The 18,892-nt window shown below is 40.4% G+C and overlaps 1 protein-coding gene across 1 annotated transcript in view; it reads right to left on the bottom strand.

Moving 5' to 3' along the window:
- Positions 1 to 18,892, bottom strand: part of LOC122927916 (contactin-associated protein-like 4) — a 468,829-nt gene that overhangs the window by 163,634 nt on the left and 286,303 nt on the right. The window contains exon 16 of the mRNA XM_044280254.1: positions 17,911 to 18,038. Within this exon, the coding sequence (XP_044136189.1) occupies positions 17,911 to 18,038 (128 nt within the window). The remainder of the gene's footprint in view (positions 1 to 17,910; positions 18,039 to 18,892) is intronic.

Here is an 18,892-nt window from a genome sequence, read left to right as displayed (position 1 = left end):
CGCTCACCGCCTCATATGCGACGTGCCCACCAGGTGGAACTCCACCTTGCACATGCTGGACAGACTGTGCGAGCAGCAGCAGGCTATAGTGGAGTTTCAGCTGCAGCACGCACGGGTCAGTCGCACTACAGAACAGCACCACTTCACCACCAATGACTGGGCCTCCATGCGAGACCTGTGTGCCCTGTTGCGCTGTTTCGAGTACTCCACCAACATGGCCAGTGGCGATGACACCGTTATCAGCGTTACAATACCACTTCTATGTCTCCTTGAGAAAACACTTAGGGCGATGATGGAACAGGAGGTGGCCCAGGAGGAGGAGGAGGAGGATGAGGAAGAGGGGTCATTTTTAGCACTTTCAGGCCAGTCTCTTCGAAGTGACTCAGAGGGAGGTTTTTTGCAACAGCAGAGGCCAGGTACAAATGTGGCCAGCCAGGGCCCACTACTGGAGGACGAGGAGGACGAGGATGAGGAGGAGGTGGAGGAGGATGAGGATGAAGCATGGTCACAGCGGGGTGGCACCCAACGCAGCTCGGGTCCATCACTGGTGCGTGGCTGGGGGGAAAGGCAGGACGATGACGATACGCCTCCCACAGAGGACAGCTTGTCCTTACCCCTGGGCAGCCTGGCACACATGAGCGACTACATGCTGCAGTGCCTGCGCAACGACAGCAGAGTTGCCCACATTTTAACCTGTGCGGACTACTGGGTTGCCACCCTGCTGGATCCACGCTACAAAGACAATGTGCCCACCTTACTTCCTGCACTGGAGCGTGATAGGAAGATGCGCGAGTACAAGCGCACGTTGGTAGACGCGCTACTGAGAGCATTCCCAAATGTCACAGGGGAACAAGTGGAAGCCCAAGGCCAAGGCAGAGGAGGAGCAAGAGGTCGCCAAGGCAGCTGTGTCACGGCCAGCTCCTCTGAGGGCAGGGTTAGCATGGCAGAGATGTGGAAAACTTTTGTCAACACGCCACAGCTAACTGCACCACCACCTGATACGCAACGTGTTAGCAGGAGGCAACATTTCACTAACATGGTGGAACAGTACGTGTGCACACCCCTCCACGTACTGACTGATGGTTCGGCCCCATTCAACTTCTGGGTCTCTAAATTGTCCACGTGGCCAGAGCTAGCCTTTTATGCCTTGGAGGTGCTGGCCTGCCCGGCAGCCAGCGTTTTGTCTGAACGTGTATTCAGCACGGCAGGGGGCGTCATTACAGACAAACGCAGCCGCCTGTCTACAGCCAATGTGGACAAGCTGACGTTCATAAAAATGAACCAGGCATGGATCCCACAGGACCTGTCCGTCCCTTGTCCAGATTAGACATTAACTACCTCCCCATAACCATATATTATTGGACTCCAGGGCACTTCCTCATTCAATCCTATTTTTATTTTCATTTTACCATTATATTGCGATGCTACCCAAAGTTGAATGAACCTCTCCTCTGCCTGTGTGCTAGGCCTAAATATATGCCAATGGACTGTTGCAGTGGTGGCTGACATGAAGCCTGATTCTCTGCTATGACATGCAGACTAATTCTCTGCTGACATGAAGCCAGATTGTCTGTTACGGGACCTCTCTCCTCTGCCTGGGTGCTGGGCCTAAATTTATGACAATGGACTGTTGCAGTGGTGGCTGACGTGAAGCCTGATTCTCTGCTATGACATGCAGACTGATTCTCTGCTGTCATGAAGCCAGATTGTCTGTTACGGGACCTTTCTCCTCTACCTGGGTTCTGGGCCTAAATTTATGAAAATTGACTCTTACAGTGGTGGGTGACGTGAAGCCTGATTCTCTGCTATGATATGAAGACTGATTCTCTGCTGACATGAAGCCAGATTGTCTGTTACGGGACCTTTCTCCTCTGCCTGGGTTCTGGGCCTAAATTTATGAAAATTGACTCTTACAGTGGTGGGTGACGTGAAGCCTGATTCTCTGCTATGATATGAAGACTGATTCTCTGCTGACATGAAGCCAGATTGTCTGTTACGGGACCTTTCTCCTCTGCCTGGGTTCTGGGCCTAAATTTATGAAAATTGACTCTTACAGTGGTGGGTGACGTGAAGCCTGATTCTCTGCTATGATATGAAGACTGATTCTCTGCTGACATGAAGCCAGATTCTCTGTTACGGGACCTCTCTCCTCTGCCTGGGTGCTGGGCCTAAATTTATGACAATGGACTGTTGCAGTGGTGGCTGACGTGAAGCCTGATTCTCTGCTATGACATGCAGACTGATTCTCTGCTGACATGAAGCCAGATTCTCTGTTACGGGACCTCTCTCCTCTGCCTGTGTGTGTGCTGGGCCTAAATATATGCCAATGGACTGTTGCAGTGGTGGCTGACGTGAAGCCTCATTCTCTGCTATGACATGCAGACTAATTCTCTGCTGACATGAAGACAGATTCTCTGTTACGGGACCTCTCTCCTCTGCCTGGGTGCCGGGGCCTAAATATCTGAGAATGGACTGTTCCAGTGGTGGGTGACGGGAAGCCAGATTCTCTGCTATGGAACCTCTCTCCAATTGATTTTGGTTAATTTTTATTTATTTAATTTTTATTTTAATTCATTTCCCTATCCACATTTGTTTGCAGGGGATTTACCTACATGTTGCTGCCTTTTGCAGCCCTCTAGCTCTTTCCTGGGCTGTTTTACAGCCTTTTTAGTGCCGAAAAGTTCGGGTCCCCATTGACTTCAATGGGGTTCGGGTTCGGGACGAAGTTCGGATCGGGTTCGGATCCCGAACCCGAACATTTCCGGGATGTTCGGCCGAACTTCTCGAACCCGAACATCCAGGTGTTCGCTCAACTCTACTCCTTGCCCCTCTTCTGATCCATGCTATTTGCCACTGTTGCTACCACTGTCCCTACCACCACCACTGTGGTTAGAAGCGCCACTATTTTTACTACTACTACTACCACTGTCTAGATGGCTGGTGCTACTACTGCTGCTACTAAACACATTTTCACTCTCTGATGGTGAGGCCTGAGTCTTGTTTTGCACTCTTCCATTTTGCAGACATTTTATTCTGAGAGCCTATGAATTAAATTCACAGGTTTCTTGTAAATGAAAAGTCACAGGTTTCCTAACTGAAGTCATGGAATTGGTACACAGCTTATTGAAAGGTACTAGCAAATTTGCAAGTGTGTTTTCTATAATCTAAAGAAGGTGGCACAATCAAATGTTCCTCCCCTTCTACAAAAACACTGCTTACTGATATTGATGGCTTAATGACATTTTTATACTACAGAACACATAGTACGATGCAGTAATGTGTCTGCCAACAACAAATATAATTATGCAGTGTTGGCGATAACAAATTTCTATGAACTATGTATGTGTTTAATATCACTGGATCAAAAATGAAAATTTTGTACTATAAAACAAACAGTAAAATGCAATTATGCATCCGTCTATCACCAATATAAGGCTGCAGTGTTGGTGGTGAAATTTCTTTAAACTATGTATTTGGCGCTTAATTCACTGGTTCTACAATTACATCGTTGTGCTATAAACCACAAGGGATGATGCAATAATGCATCTGCCTACCACCAGACTAATGATGTAATGTTGGCAATAAAATGTCTTTGAACTCTGCATTTAATATTACTGGTATGAAAATAATGTTATTGCCATAAGTTTATTTTGCTATAATGCAACACAGTTTTTCACACAGCAGCAGTTTTTAAAGCAGAATGGTGTTGTGCTTCTGTGATGTCCGTTTCATAGCCCAGCAAAAAAAATAGAACATATCCTATTCTTGTCCGTTTTAGGCATTTTTACAATGGATCCACAAAAACAAACAAAAAATGGATGGCATCCGTTCTTTTTTTTTGCAGAGGTGCAATTTGCGGACCGCAAAACATATACAGTCATGTGCATGTAACCTTAAACAAAGGCTCACCAGCCTCTCACTCTGTGAAAGCTTTCCCTGATCAAATTCACTAAAATCTACACTATTTTATTTCTAGTTTTTCCCTGTACTTTCCCTATATTATCCCTAATCACACTACAATAGTTGTTTGTGACTCTGTTACTGTAGGCTGCAGGCTGGAAAAGGCCCGTGGCCTACACTGATGATGGTGACTTGTAATGGTACTTTTTTTTTTGTTATTCTTTCCTTGGCCATAGGAAACATTACTGGGGGAGTCCAGGCAGTATGCTACAGGTAGGGCTGGCTTGGTGCTGTGGCCTATATCTCACATCCTTAGTCCATTGCTCCATATCTTAATTGACATCTATTGATGGCCACCCCAGAAGGGCAGTTCCTGGGGAGGAATTTTGTGCTACACTGTGGAATTTGGTTCTGCTAGAATGGTGTTGGTGACCCTGCCTACTTGTGTTGTGTTGTGTTGTGTTCTGTCAATTAGGACCTGCCGATAACATGGGGGCCACTTTTAGCTTTATTCCAGTATGCCCATGACACTGAGCATATGGATATCCCTGCCTATTGCCTCCCTGATTATGAGGCTTATGATGCTGTTTTTCAGTCTTTAAATCAATATGGCAAACCCTCCCTTCCACTTCCTTCCAGTGTCATGTGATCCTCCACTTTCTTCCGCCTCAACAAAATTTCATTCAAATGGCACTGTGTGCTGTTTTTACTTGATTCATATGATAAGCGAATACGCTTCAGATTTTTTGGAGGATAATTTTTTGTGAAATTCATAATGAATCCGATTAGTTTAGAATAGATTCACTCATCCTTAACCCCTTCCCGACCTATGACGTGTATACTCGTCATGGAGCACTGCTACTTAGTGCTCCATGACGAGTATAAACGTCATGGCATTAAACTGTCACCATGTCTGCAGACACGGTGATAGCGCTGAGTGCCAGCTGTTACACACAGCCAGGCACCCAGGGTCAATGCCGAGGGGGGGTCCTGTGACGGGTCAATTCAGACCTGCGGTTTGCAGCGCTTTATGTAGTTTCTGATCCCTGCGGTCCCTGACCGCGGGGATCAGAAACTTTAAAATTTCCAAAATAAAGTTTTTTTACCCCCCTCTGCACCCCTGAATGGTATTATGTGGGCGGGTGGTGCAGGGGAGGGTTGCGGGCGGTGCGGGAGGCGGGCGGTGCGGCAGGCAAGATCGCGATCCCCCGCCCGCCTCCCCTTGAATAATCGTTGGTTTCTAGTGGGCATACCAGGGTGCCAGCACATTGCTGGCAGCCTGGTATAAACGGCTGACATCGTTGATGCGATGTCAGCCGTTTAACCCTTTCCATACAGCGGTCCGTACGGACCGCTGTATGGAAAAGGTTAACAGCGCAGGGAGCTCCCTTCCTCTCCGATCGGGGGGCTGCTGTGCCTTTGCAGCCCCCCGATGGGAGAGGGAGAGAGCCCCCAGACAGCCCCCCGACACCCCAGTCCTCACCCTTCCCCGTCTGCGCAGTTGTGACAGACGGGGAAGGTTCCCATGGCAACAGGATGCCTTCTCAGGCGTCCTGCTGTCCATGGTGCTGAACAGATCTATGCTGAAGGCATAGATCTGTTCAGGCAAACTGTAAGTAAAATACAGTACAGTACTGTATAGTATATTGTACTGTACTGTATTATACAGACATCAGACCCACTGGATCTTCAAGAACCAAGTGGGTCTGGGTTAAAAAAAAGTAAAAAAAAAGTGAAAAAAGTAAAAGATAAAAAAAAACATTTATCACTGAATAAAAAATAAAAAATAAAATACACTACACATGTTAGGTATCGCCACGTCCATAACGACCTGATCTATAAAACAATCATGTTACTTTCCCTGCACGGTGAACGCCATAAAAATAAAAAAAATAAAAACTATGAGGAAATAGAAATTTTGCCCACCTTACTTCCCAAAAAAGATAATAAAAGTGATAAAAAAAGTTGCATGTACGCAAAAATAGTGCCAATCAAACCGTCACCTCATCCTGCAAAAAATGAGCCCCTACATGAGACAATCGCCTAAAAACTGAAAAAACTATGGCTCTCAGACTATAGAGACACTAAAACATGATTTTTTTGTTTCAAAAATTATATTATTGTGTAAAACCTAGATAAATTAAAAAAAGGTAGACATATTAGGTATTGCCACGTCTGTAAGAACCTGCTCTATAAAAATACCACATAAACTAACCCCTCAGGTGAACACTGAAAAAATTTAATAAAAACGGTGTCAAAAAAGCTATTCTTTTGTTACCTTACATAAAAAAAGTGTAATAGCAAGCGATCAAAAAGTCATATGCACCCCAAAATATTACCAATCTAACCGTCATCTCATCCCGTAAAAATGATACCCAACCTGAGACAATCGCCTAAAAACTATGGCTCTCAGACTATAGAGACACTAATACATGATTTTTTTTTTGTTTCAAAAATGATATTATTGTGTAAAACCTAGATAAATTTAAAAAAGGTAGACATATTAGGCATTGCCACGTCCGTAGGAACCTGCTCTATACCAATAGCACATGATTGTACCTGTCAGATGAACGTTGCAAATAATAAGAAATAAAAACAGTGCCAAAACAGCTATTTTTGGGGAAATTTTCCATTTTAATCCATTTTTTCCCGTAACAAAGCAAGGGTTAACAACCAAATAAAACTCAATATTTATTGGCCTGATTCTTTAGTTTATATAAATGCCCCATATTTGGTCGTAAACTGCTGTATGGCCACACGGCAGGGCACAGAAGGAAAGGAATGCCATATGGTTTTTGGAAGGCAGTTTTTGCTGGACTGGTATTTTTGACACCATGTCCCATTTGAAGCCCCCTTGATGCACCCCTAGAGTAGAAACTCCAAAAAGTGACCCCATTTTGGAAACTACACCCCTCAAGGTATTCAAAACTGATTTTACAAACTTTGTTAACCCTTTAAGTGTTCCACAAGAGTTAGTGGCAAATGGAGATGAAATTTCAGAATTTCTATTTTTTGTTACTTTGCCTCACAAAAAATGTAATATAGAGCAACCAAAAATCATATATACCCTAAGATAGTACCAACAAAACTGCCACCTTATCCCATAGTTTCCAAAATGGGGTCACTCTTTTGGAGTTTCTAACCTAGGGGTGCATCAGGGGGGCTTCAAATGGGACATAGTGCCCAAAAAAACTGTCTAGCAAAATCTGCCTTCCAAAAACCGTATGGCATCCCTTTCCTTCTGCGCCCTGCCGTGTGCCCGTACAGCAGTTTGCGACCACATATGGGGTGTTTCTGTAAACTACAGAATCAGGGCCATAAATAATGAGTTTTGTTTGGCTGTTAAACTTTGCTTTGTAACTGGAAAAAAAATAGTAAAATGGAATATTTGCCCAAAAATTGCAATTCTGAAATTTCATCTCTATTTGCCAATAACTCTTATGGAACACCTAAAGGGTTAACAACGTTTGTAAAATCAGTTTTGAATACCTTGAGGAGTGTAGTTTCTTAGATGGGGTCACTTTTATGGAGTTTCTACTCTAGGGGTGCATCAGGGGGCTTCAAATGGGACATAGTGTCTAAAAACCAGTCCAGCTAAATCTGCCTTCCAGAAACCATATGGCGCACCTTTTCTTTCTGCGCCCTGCCGTGTACTCGTACAGCAGTTTACAACCACATATGGGATGTTTCTGTAAACTACAGAATCAGAGCCATAAATAATGAGTTTTGTTTGGCTGTTAACCCTTTGTTGTTACTTGAAAAAAAATATTAAAATGGAAAATCTGCCAAAAAAGTGAAATTTTGAAATTGTATCTCTATTTTCCATTAAATCTTGTGCAACACCTAAAGGGTTAACAAAGTTTTTACAATCAGTTTTGAATACCTTGAGGGGTTTAGTTTCTTAGATGGGGGCACTTTTATAGAGTTTCTACTCTAGGGGTGCATCAGGGGGCTTCAAATGGGACATGGTGTCAAAAAAACAGTCCAGCAAAATCTGGCTTCCAAAAACCATACGGTGCACCTTTCACTCTACGCCCCGCTGTGTGGCCGTACAGTAGTTTACGGCCACATATGGGGTGTTTCTGTAAACGGCAGAATTAGGGCAATTAAGATACAGTCTTGTTTGGCTGTTAACCCTTGCTTTGTTAGTGGAAAAATGGGTTAAAATGGAAAATTCTCAAATTTCATCCCCATTTGCCAATAACTCTTGTGCAACACCTAAAGGGTTAATGAAGTTTGTAAAATCAGTTTTGAATACCTTGAGGGGTGTAGTTTATAGTTTATAGAATGTGGTCATTTTTGGGTGGTTTCAATGATGTACTTCAGACCTGAACTAGTCCTTAAAAAATATGTTTTGGAAATTTTCCGAAAAATGCTTCTAAATTTCTAAGCCTTGTAACGTCCCCAAAAAATTAAATGTAATTCCCAAAATGATCCAAACATGAAGTAGACATATGGGGAATGTAAATTCATCACAATTTTTGGGGATATTACTATGTATTACAGGAGTAGAGAAACTGAAACTTTGAAATTTGCTAATTTTTCAAAATTTTGGGTAAATTAGGTAATTTTTTGACTTCATTTTACCAGTGTCATGAAGTACAATATGGGACGAAAAAACAATCTCAGAACGGTCTGGATAAGTAAAAGTGTTTTAAAGTTATTCACACATAAACTGACACTGGTCAGATTTGCAAAAAATAGCCTGGTCCTGAAAGGGTTAAATCACATATAAAAACAGTATGATAGCTATTTTTGAAATTTTTCATATTTGGCTACATAAAAATTTGCCTTTTCATTTTGCATTTTTTAGAATTGTACATGTATGAGGTCTTGTTTGTTTTTTTGCCTGCCAAGCTATTTTTTCATAATTTTAGGGTACATATAAATTGGGATATAAACTCTACTGTCTTTGATGGAAAATTAACAAAAAATTATTTTGCCATTATTGATATTATATTGCATAGTAACATAGTAACATAGTACATAAGGCCGAAAAAAGACATTTGTCCATCCAGTTCGGCCTGTCATCCTGCAAGTTGATACATAGGAAGGCAAAAAAAAAACTGTAAGGTAGAAGCCAATTTTCCTCACTTTAGGGGAATAAAAAATTCCTTCCTGACTCCAATCAAAAATGATACATTACAATGTTTCAACCTTTGTGAACCATATTTTTTGAGATCTCCAATACTATCTTATGCTACAGTAGTAGCTATTTCAGCTACCAATTTTGATGACATGAACCTTTTACTATCAAAGCCCCATACTCATCACTAACAGTATATGAAAATACATATTTAACAAAAAAGATAACATTGACTGAAAGATTTTTACTGCCATTGCAAGTCTGTACTACACTGGATTGAAAAATGTGGCAGAGGAACTGTACACTACGTGCTCCTTTTTTTTCCAGCTCTTTATTGGGAATTCTACTCTGCCAAAGAAAAAATACCATATAAAAGTAAAGCAAACATAATAAAATAAATCGGTCCTGCTCTGGATTATTTTGATATGATCAAGCTGCTGGAGGAGAAACATTAGTTTGAATTTAGCTTTGTAGCTCTGTGTTTTCCTTACAAAATCCTGCATTCTCACTTCCAATATCACATCATTATAGTAGTAGTAGTATTAGTAGTAGTAGTTTTGTTATATTAATTATTTTATATGTTTAAGGTTACCTACTTACCACCTTCCTTTTGGCACCTTAAAGCAACATTTGAAAATGCTTATAAATAGAGTTGAGCAGACACCTGGATGTTCGGGTTCGACGGGTTTGGCCGAACTTCACAAAAAAGTTCGAGTTTGAGACCCGAACTTGACCTCAAACCCGAACCTTACTAAAGTCAATGGGGACCCGAACTTTTGAGCACTAAAATGGCTCTAGAAAAGTCATAGAAAGGGCTAGAGGGCTGCAAATGGCATCAAAATGTGGTTAAGAGCATGACAAGTGGTCTGCAAACAAATGTGGATAGGGAAATGACTTAAAATAACATAAAATACATAAAATTAAAAATAAATAAATAATCTTGATCTAGGAGGACGAGCTCCATATGGAGTAGGAGGTTGAGGAGGCGGTGGATGTGGCGGTGTAGGTGGAAGCGGCTTTGGAGGAGGAGGTAGCCAACACTAGTTTTTGGTTTAATTTTTTTTTTTATTTAATTTAAATTAGGGTACACCCCAAAACTTTGGGAGATATAACCTACGACAGCCCCCTCCAGCCGTGCAAAACAAACGGTCAGACAATACTCTGGCTGCAGGGCAGGCCAGCACTTTCAAGGTGTAAAGGGCAAGCTCAGGCCATGTGCCCAATTTGATTTGGAGACCCAGAAGTTGAAGGGGGCAGAACCATAAGTCAGTGTAGGCGTGTGCAAACATACTGCCCCACCATGTTGCACGTCCCCGTGATTTTCACGATCCAATTGGATATCTGCTCCATCAACTTTCTATATTCTTTTCTGCGCCTACCATGTTGATCACACCGGAGAGGGAGCGTGAGAAAGGGATACCACATCCAAGGGAGGTCAATGGCTCCAATGTGATCAAGCTAAAATGTGGGACAAGTTAGTAAAGCGGAAGAATCGAATGAAAGGGACAAATAAAGACGAATTTTTGAAATTTAAGTCCCTGTCACCTATTCAGAGCAGGGGTTTTTCATTGGCAAAAATGGGTTAATGTCACCCACCAATGGAACAGACTATTTTTGAAAATTTCGGGCCCTGTCAACTATGTAGAGCAGGTGTTCATTCATGGAAAAACTGTGTTGATGTCACCCACTAATTGAACAGACGATTTTACAAAAATTAGGTCCATATCACCTATGCAGAGCAGGGATTTGTATACAACAAAATTATGCCTGGTTCATTTTAATGAACGTGAGCTTGTCCACATTGGCTGTGGACAGACGGCCGCGCTTGTCTGTGATAGCACTCCCTGCCATGTTAAACACACGTTCAGACAATACACTGGCTGCAAGGCAGGCCAGCACCTCCAAGGCGTAAAGGGCAAGCTCAGGCCATGTGCATAATTTGGAAACCCAGAAGTTGAAGGGGGCAGACCCATCATTCAGTACGTGTAGGCGTGTGCACACATACTGCTCCACCATGTTGCTGAAATGCTGCCTCCGGCTAAGACGTTCCATATCAGCTGGTGGTTGCATGCTGACAAAGCTTTTCCACATTTCGGCCATGCTAACTCTGCCTTCTGAGATTGTGGTGGTGCCCCAGCTGCATTGGCGACCTCTTCCTCCTCCTCTGCCTTCGCCTTGTTCTTCCACTCTGCCCCCACTGTCAGGTGGGAATGCCACCAGCAGAGCGTCTAACAGCGTGGGCTTGTACTCATGCATCTTACGATTATGCTCCAGTGACGGAATTAAGGACGGTACATTGTCCTTGTAATGGGGATCCAGCAGCGTGGCCAACCAGTAATTAGCAGAAGTTAGAATGTGGTCAACTTGGCGTTTGTTGCAGAGACATTGCAGCATGTACTTGAGATCATACAACAGTGTGACAGGCGAATTTTATTCAATTACTTCACGGTCACAAAAAATGAAAATTTTTCAACCAACAAAGTAACTGCAGTATTGCAGTACTGGTTGTATTTGACTGTGACAAATGCAGCAAAGGCCCCAGATGTAGGGTCTTGCAAATAATTGGTGTTTTTATAAACCCAGAAATTTAACAGCAATATTGAAAGTTTGTATTTGACACAAATGCAACAAAGGCCGCAAATGTATTATCTTGCCCAAAATGGGTGTTTTTTTAAAACAAGAATATAACAGCAGTATCCAACACTTGTATTATAATGTGACTAATGCAGCAAAAGCCGCAAATGTATTAACGTACCCAAAATGGGTGTTTTTTTAAAACAAGAATATAACAGCAGTATCTAACACTTGTATTGGAATGATACAAATGCAGCAATGGCCACAAATGTATTATCTTGCCCAAAATGGGTGTTTTAAGAATACCAGAATATAACAGCAGCATATCACGCTTGAATTGGACTGTCAGAAATGCAGCAAAGGCTGCACATTTTTTATCTTGCCCAAAATGGGTGTTTTTTAAGACCAGAATATAACAGCACTATCTAAAGTTTGTATTTCACTGTGACAAATGCAGCAAAGGAACCAGATGTAGGTTATTGCAAAAAATGGGTGTTTTTTTTAATTCAGAATATAATTTTGTATTTTAAGCTTGTATTACACTGTGACAAATGCAACAAAGGCCACAAATGTATTATCTTGCCCAAAATGGGTGTTTTAAAAATACCAAAATATAACAGCGGTATATCACGCTTGTATTAGACTGTCAGAAATACAAATGTATTATCTTGTCCAAAATGGGTGTTTTTTTAATGCCAGAATATAACAGAACTATCTAATTATTGCATTTTACTGTGAAAAATGCAGTAAAGGCACCAGATTTAGGGTATTGCAAAAAATGGGTGTTTTTAAAACCAGAATATAATTGTAGTATTTCAAGCTTGCATTTCACTGTGACAAATGCAGCAAAGGCACAAGATGTAGGGTCTTGCTAAAAATTTGTGTTTTTTTTCAAACCCCGAATATAATTGCAGTATTTCAAACTTGTATTTCGCTGTGACAAATGCAGCAAAGGCCCCAGATGTAGGGTCTTGCAAAAAAATGGGTGTTTTTTTTAAAACCCAGAATATAATTGCACTATTTCAAACTTGTATTTCACTGTCAGAAATGCAAATATGCTTTGCTGGTGCACTGAACAGACAGATAAAAGTTCTTTTTCTGTGTCACTGGGCTCAGAGCAGGGTAAAAAAATTGCGCACTGCACCCACAAAACAAAATTGCTGTAGATCGCTGAGTTTAACAAGCACTTCTGATAACTGATTCTTTCCTATTCTCTCCCTCACAGCAGTAGCATCCTATCCCTACACTAATAAGAGCAGAGTGACGTGCAGCGCTACGTGACTCCAGCTTATATAGATATACATGCTGCCTTGCCCATAACAGCCATGCTATTAGTAGGCATGGCTGTGATGGCTTATAAGGGCACACAATTTAAACACTTTTTGATTGACAGAGCAGCCTTTCAAAAAGCGCCATTAACTAGCCGAACACCGAACTCGAACTTTTACTGAAAAGTTTGGGTTCGGGTCTAGGGTCCAAAAATCCTAAAGTTCGGTACGATTCACTCAATCCTACTTATAAATTCACACCACAGAATCATACTTTTAAGTTTTTGTCTTTTTCTTAGTTTACTGGTTTAAACTTCATGTTGTTTCAACGACTTCTCATGTAACTTTAACCTGTCTGGCTTTTTGATCTTGTTTCTTGTTTCCTTTAATTGATTCTGTTCCCTGTATTTCACTGTGAATTGCTGCTTCTCTATATACCTTTACTTATTAAGGAAATTTTATTCATGAATTCTTTCTCTTTTTAAACCCACAGAAAAAAATGTCTCTAGTTGCATAAAATGAAAGCTTCAATTATGAAATCAGATACAATATCAAGTAAATCCAGTTACATAATCAATTATCCAATGGTCCATCTTTGTTTCCATAGCAGAAATGCTTGTTAATCTTGTATCTAAGAACCTTAGGCTGGGTTGACATCACGTTTTTGCCATTTGTTTAACATATACAAAAACATGTATGTTAACAGATGCCAGAGACAGATGCCATACATGGGATTTGCTGCTACAGAGTTCCATTGTAATAAAAATTATACAGATTTATCCAAGCTAAACTTGACTCTGACAACACGATACAGTGTTATCCTGGTTATCTGATGACAATATCTATTGAAATCTATTAAAAAGTTAGTTATCTTTTTTGTTGCTATTCTTTACTTAATGCATTAACCATCAAGTTTAACTCGGCTGCATCTGTATGTTCACATATGAGCTCATAGAGCCATTGAATTGTTATTTGCTGCAAATTCTGTCAATTTGCACACCCTCCTGCCACCAATGAGATCCCGTTGATAAAGTTCTGATGCTAGACTGAAACGTTCGGGGAATGCTATGTGGCTAATATATATTCTCTATTCCTGGCTATAACTTCACTGTATAGAAAACCAAGCAATGTAAATACGTCTTTTATGACTAATAAAATTAATTGAATAGACTCAACCTGGAGTGCCGTGGATGTTCCTAATCTCTGGTTGTCTCATCTGACAGCCTGGTACCTGTGTTATACCACTAAGATTATGTGTGTCACCACTTTTCTGTTCAAGACAGAACACCAGAAGCTGTGACACAATGATACAAAGGTTAAAAAAATACTAAGAACATTGCATCATACAAACAAACAAAAAATACAGATGTAGCAGGGTTAACACACAAACTCTTAACTCAAGTTTCTTAACTCATTGCGTTATCTTGAAACAAAAGCCATTGAAAAACTATTAAAAGTGTTTGGGGTAAAGAGTATTACAGTGGCACCACCAATAGGGCAGATATAGAACCGATGCTCACTCCACTACACACCCTAAGTTGCTGAAATGTGAAATAAACTGGAATATTGTAGTTGGAGGGCACACAGATATCTAGAACTACACGGACCCTACAAATAAACCCATTTAATTTATTGTAATAAAAATGCAAATCATGAACATTAAAAAATCACTATTAATAAAAATAAAATAAGTAATATAAGGAATACCGTTTAATGTTGGCGGCACTCAAAACCTTTAGGAGAGTGATACCTGTTGCAATAGAGTGTAGAGTATCCACCACATAAAATTATGAAACATAAATATCTAATCGATAATATCCATATCTATCAAGGTAAAAAAGGTATGTAAATAGTATAATGTTTAAATGTGTCCATTTGGTAGTATTTACATAGGACTTAATTGAATTGTAGTTTTGGTTTTACTGTAACAAAATCCAAGCAAAAGGTTTTCTCTGGAAAATAGTTGATTGTTATCTGATTGTCAAGTTCACATTGATAGCAATATCCACATATACAATAGTATTTGTGCTGCGCAGCGATAAAAAATTCCGCTGTTACTTTGTAATGTTGCAATGTTAATAGGCCCTTCAATGTTCTCAACAGGAATTCATGAATTGCTTTCTATGTTCAAAATATAATTGTAGCATAGTACATTAACGGTCCACAGCCCGTCTCTATACCCTGTATGATTCCTCACTGTTAGATGCGGGTACTTGCGCCGTCACGCTGGCCGGTCTGAAGAAGGAACATCTTAGTTATGAAACGCATCTGGTATACAGCGATTTAACAAGGACTTGTTTCTGGTATAAGACTATTAAGTCTCATCGATATCCTTAAATATACAGTTAACCGGTCCCATTCATTATACCGTCTCGAAAAGTACCGCCGCAATGTCCTAATACGGGACATACAGTACTGAAGACAAAGAAACATGTGGGACGCCACATAGAACACCGAGAACATGTGGGACGCCGCGCTATACAGACCGGCGAGCATGACAGCGCAAGTACCTGCATCTAACAGTGAGGAATCAGATGGGGTATGGAGACGGGCAGCGGACCGGTAATGTACTATGCTACAATTATATTTTGGATAAAGAAAGCAATTCATGAATCCCTGTTGAGAACGTTGAATGGCCTATTAACATTGCAACATTACAAAGTAACAACAGAATATTTTGTTGCTGAACAGCACAAATACTATTGTACAGTCGTGGTCAAAAGTTTTGTAGTACATAATTATTGGAAATTGGAAAAGTTGCTGCTTAAGTTTTTATAATAGCAATTTGTATATACTCCAGAATGTTATGAAGAGTGATCAGATGAATTGCATAGTCCTTCTTTGCCATGAAGATTAACTTAATCCCCAAACAACCTTTCCACTTTCCACTGCATTTCATTGCTGTCATTAAAGGACCTGCTGAGATCATTTCAGTAATCGTCTGGTTAACTCAGGTGAGAATGTTGACGAGCACAAGGCTGGAGATCATTATGTCAGGCTGATTGGGTTAAAATGGCAGACTTGACCTGTTAAAGCAGGGTGATGCTTTAATCATTGTTCTTCCATTGTTAACCATGGTGACCTGCAAAGAAACGCGTGCAGCCATCATTGAGTTGCATAAAAATGGCTTCACAGGCAAGGATATTGTGGCTACTAAGATTGCACCTCAATCAACAATTTAAAGGATCATCAAGAACTTCAAGGAAAGAGGTTCAATTCTTGTTAAGAAGGCTTCAGGGCATCCAAGAAAGTCCAGCAAGCGCCAGGATCGTCTCCTAAAGAGGATTTAGCTGCAGGATCGGAGTGCCACCAGTGCAGAGCTTGCTCAGGAATGGCAGCAGGCAGGTGTGAGTGCATCTGCACGCACAGTGAGGCGAAGACTTTTGGATGGCCTGGTGTCAAGAAGGGCAGCAAAGAAGCCACTTCTTTCCAAAAAAAACATCAGGGACAGATTTATCTTCTGCAGAAAATATGGTGAATGGACTGCTGAGGACTGGGGCAAAGTCATATTCTCCGAGGAAGCCTCTTTCCGATTGTTTGGGGCATTAGGAAAAAGGCTTGTCTGAAGAAGAAAAGGTGAGCGCTACCATCAGTCCTGTGTCATGCCAACAGTAAAGCATCCTGAGACCATTCATGTGTGAGGTTGCTTTTCATCCAAGGGAGTGGGCTCACTCACAATTTTGCCCCAAAACACAGCCATGAATGAAGAATGGTACCAAAACACCCTCCAACAGCAACCTCTTCCAACAATCCAACAACAGTTTGGTGAACAACAATGCATTTTCCAGCACGATGGAGCACCGTGCCATAAGACAAAAGTGATAACTAAGTGGCTCGGGGACCAAAACATTGACATTTTGGGTCCATAGCCTGGAAACTCTCCAGATCTTAATCCCATTGAGAACTTGTGGTCAATCCTCAAGAGGCGGGTGGACAAACAAAAACCCACTAATTCTGACAAACTCCAAGAAGTGATTATAAAGGAATGGGTTGCTATCAGTCAGGAATTGGCCCAGAAGTTGATTGAGAGCGTGCCCAGTCGAATTGCAGAGGTCCTGAAAAAGAAGGGCCAACACTGCAAATACTGACTCTTTGCATAAATGTCATGTAATTGTCGATAAAAGCCTTTGAAACATATAAAGTGTGTGCAATTATATTTCACTACATCACAGAAACAACTGAAACAAAGATCTAAAAGCAGTTTACCAGCAAACTTTGTGAAAACTAATATTTGTGTAATTCTCAAAACTTTTGGCCACGACTGTATATGTGGACATTGCTATCAATGTGAACTGAGCAATCAGATAACCATCAACTATTTTCCACAAAGCCTTTTGCTTGGATTCTGTTACAGTAAAACCAAAACCACAATTCAATTAAGTCCTATGTGAATACTACCAAATGGACACATTTAAACATTATACTATTTACATACCTATTTTATCTTGATATATAAGGATATTATAGATTAGATATTTATGTTTCATCATTTTATGTGGTGGTTACTCTACACTCCATTGCAACAGGTGTCACTCTCCTAAAGGTTTTGAGTGCTGCCAACATTAAACGGTATAACTTATTTTACTTATTTTATTTTTATTAATAGTGATTTTTTTAATGTTCATGATTTGCATTTTTATTACAATAAATTAAATGAGTTTATTTGTAGGGTCCGTGTAGTTCTAGATATCTGTGTGCCCTCCAACTACAATATTCCAGTTTATTGAAGGTGTTTGCTTAACGCATTTAGTTTAGATAACACATCTCATAAAGCATGTGTGTTAACTCTACTACATCTGTATCTTACTTATAGGAGGCAAATTCAAAGATCTTCTGCATATGAGTAAAAACAGATAACGCAGGATAATTAATTAATTTTTTTAAAGATGTTTGGTATTTAGTTTTTATTAATTTCATAATTCGGGAGGAAATTATAACGGCTGACTAGTGGTTCATACTCTGGGAATGTTAACAGAATCACTCACAGTAAAGCAGCCAAGATACTAAAAGACATGGAGTTAGTCTTCAAAGTCATGAGTTAAACATGCATACAGTATATAAAACAAACTACAATATACTTACTATCCTCCCAGCATAGCAGGGGACCGAGTTTATAAGCAGCTTCTGAGTGTGGTCTGTCCGTATCAGTAATCACGATCTTGGTCACTGGGAGGTGATCTTTATTGGACAGGAATCCTTTGTCACTTAACCTGAAAATTGAAGTATTTTCCTGTGTAAGAATTACTACAATGCTTCATTAAATTGTATGCCTCAGAGCTTGGAAACATTTAACTTCATTATACTTACTAGCTCATTCAAAAATGGATAATTGTAAACCTTGGCCTCAATGCTACATAGAAACTGAATACTGATGACAGAAAAAGTCCCCTTGTTCCATTTAGTCTGCCCTTATATTATTACTTATGCAACTTAGTATAGAAAGATGTATCCCAGGCATGTTCAAATTCCCTTACTGTAGATTTCCCAACCACTGATGAAAGTTTTTTTTTCCAAACCTGAAGTACTCTTTGGTGTAGAAATATTTCCTGACATTGTTTCTTAATCTCTGATCTTCCTCCCAACTAACTATAGATTGTTCCCCCTTGTTCTTGTGTCCAGTTTTTTTTCTTGAACCATATTTATGCCTTTAACATACTAAGAGGTTTTGATCATGCCCCCTCTTTCCATTCTTTACTCAAGGCAATATATTTTATCAATATCTTTTTGTAGATGAGGTCTCCAGAACTGGACACAGTATTCCAGATGTGGTTTTAGCAGAAGTCTATACAGCAGGATCGTAATCTCTTTTTCCTACTGGTTTTACCTCTAGCTACATAGATAAGCATCAAACTAGGCAGAACTGCCAATGCGATAGCCAGATAGATGGTTCCTTCTCCCTAAGTGAAATATTTTACTTTTCAAAACTTTTGAACTGCAGTTTCTATTTTTTGGACTATTTGTCCAGGGAAGCAAAATCTTTTTCCATGTTTCAAATCCCTCCAGGAATATCAACCTAATTACACACTATTGTGTCATCAGTAGTGTAGAGCGAATTTAAGTGAAA

Source organism: Bufo gargarizans, chromosome 1, assembly GCF_014858855.1.
Source record: "Bufo gargarizans isolate SCDJY-AF-19 chromosome 1, ASM1485885v1, whole genome shotgun sequence".
Taxonomy (NCBI): Eukaryota; Metazoa; Chordata; class Amphibia; order Anura; family Bufonidae; genus Bufo; species Bufo gargarizans.
This window is presented reverse-complemented; position numbering and strand designations above follow the sequence as displayed.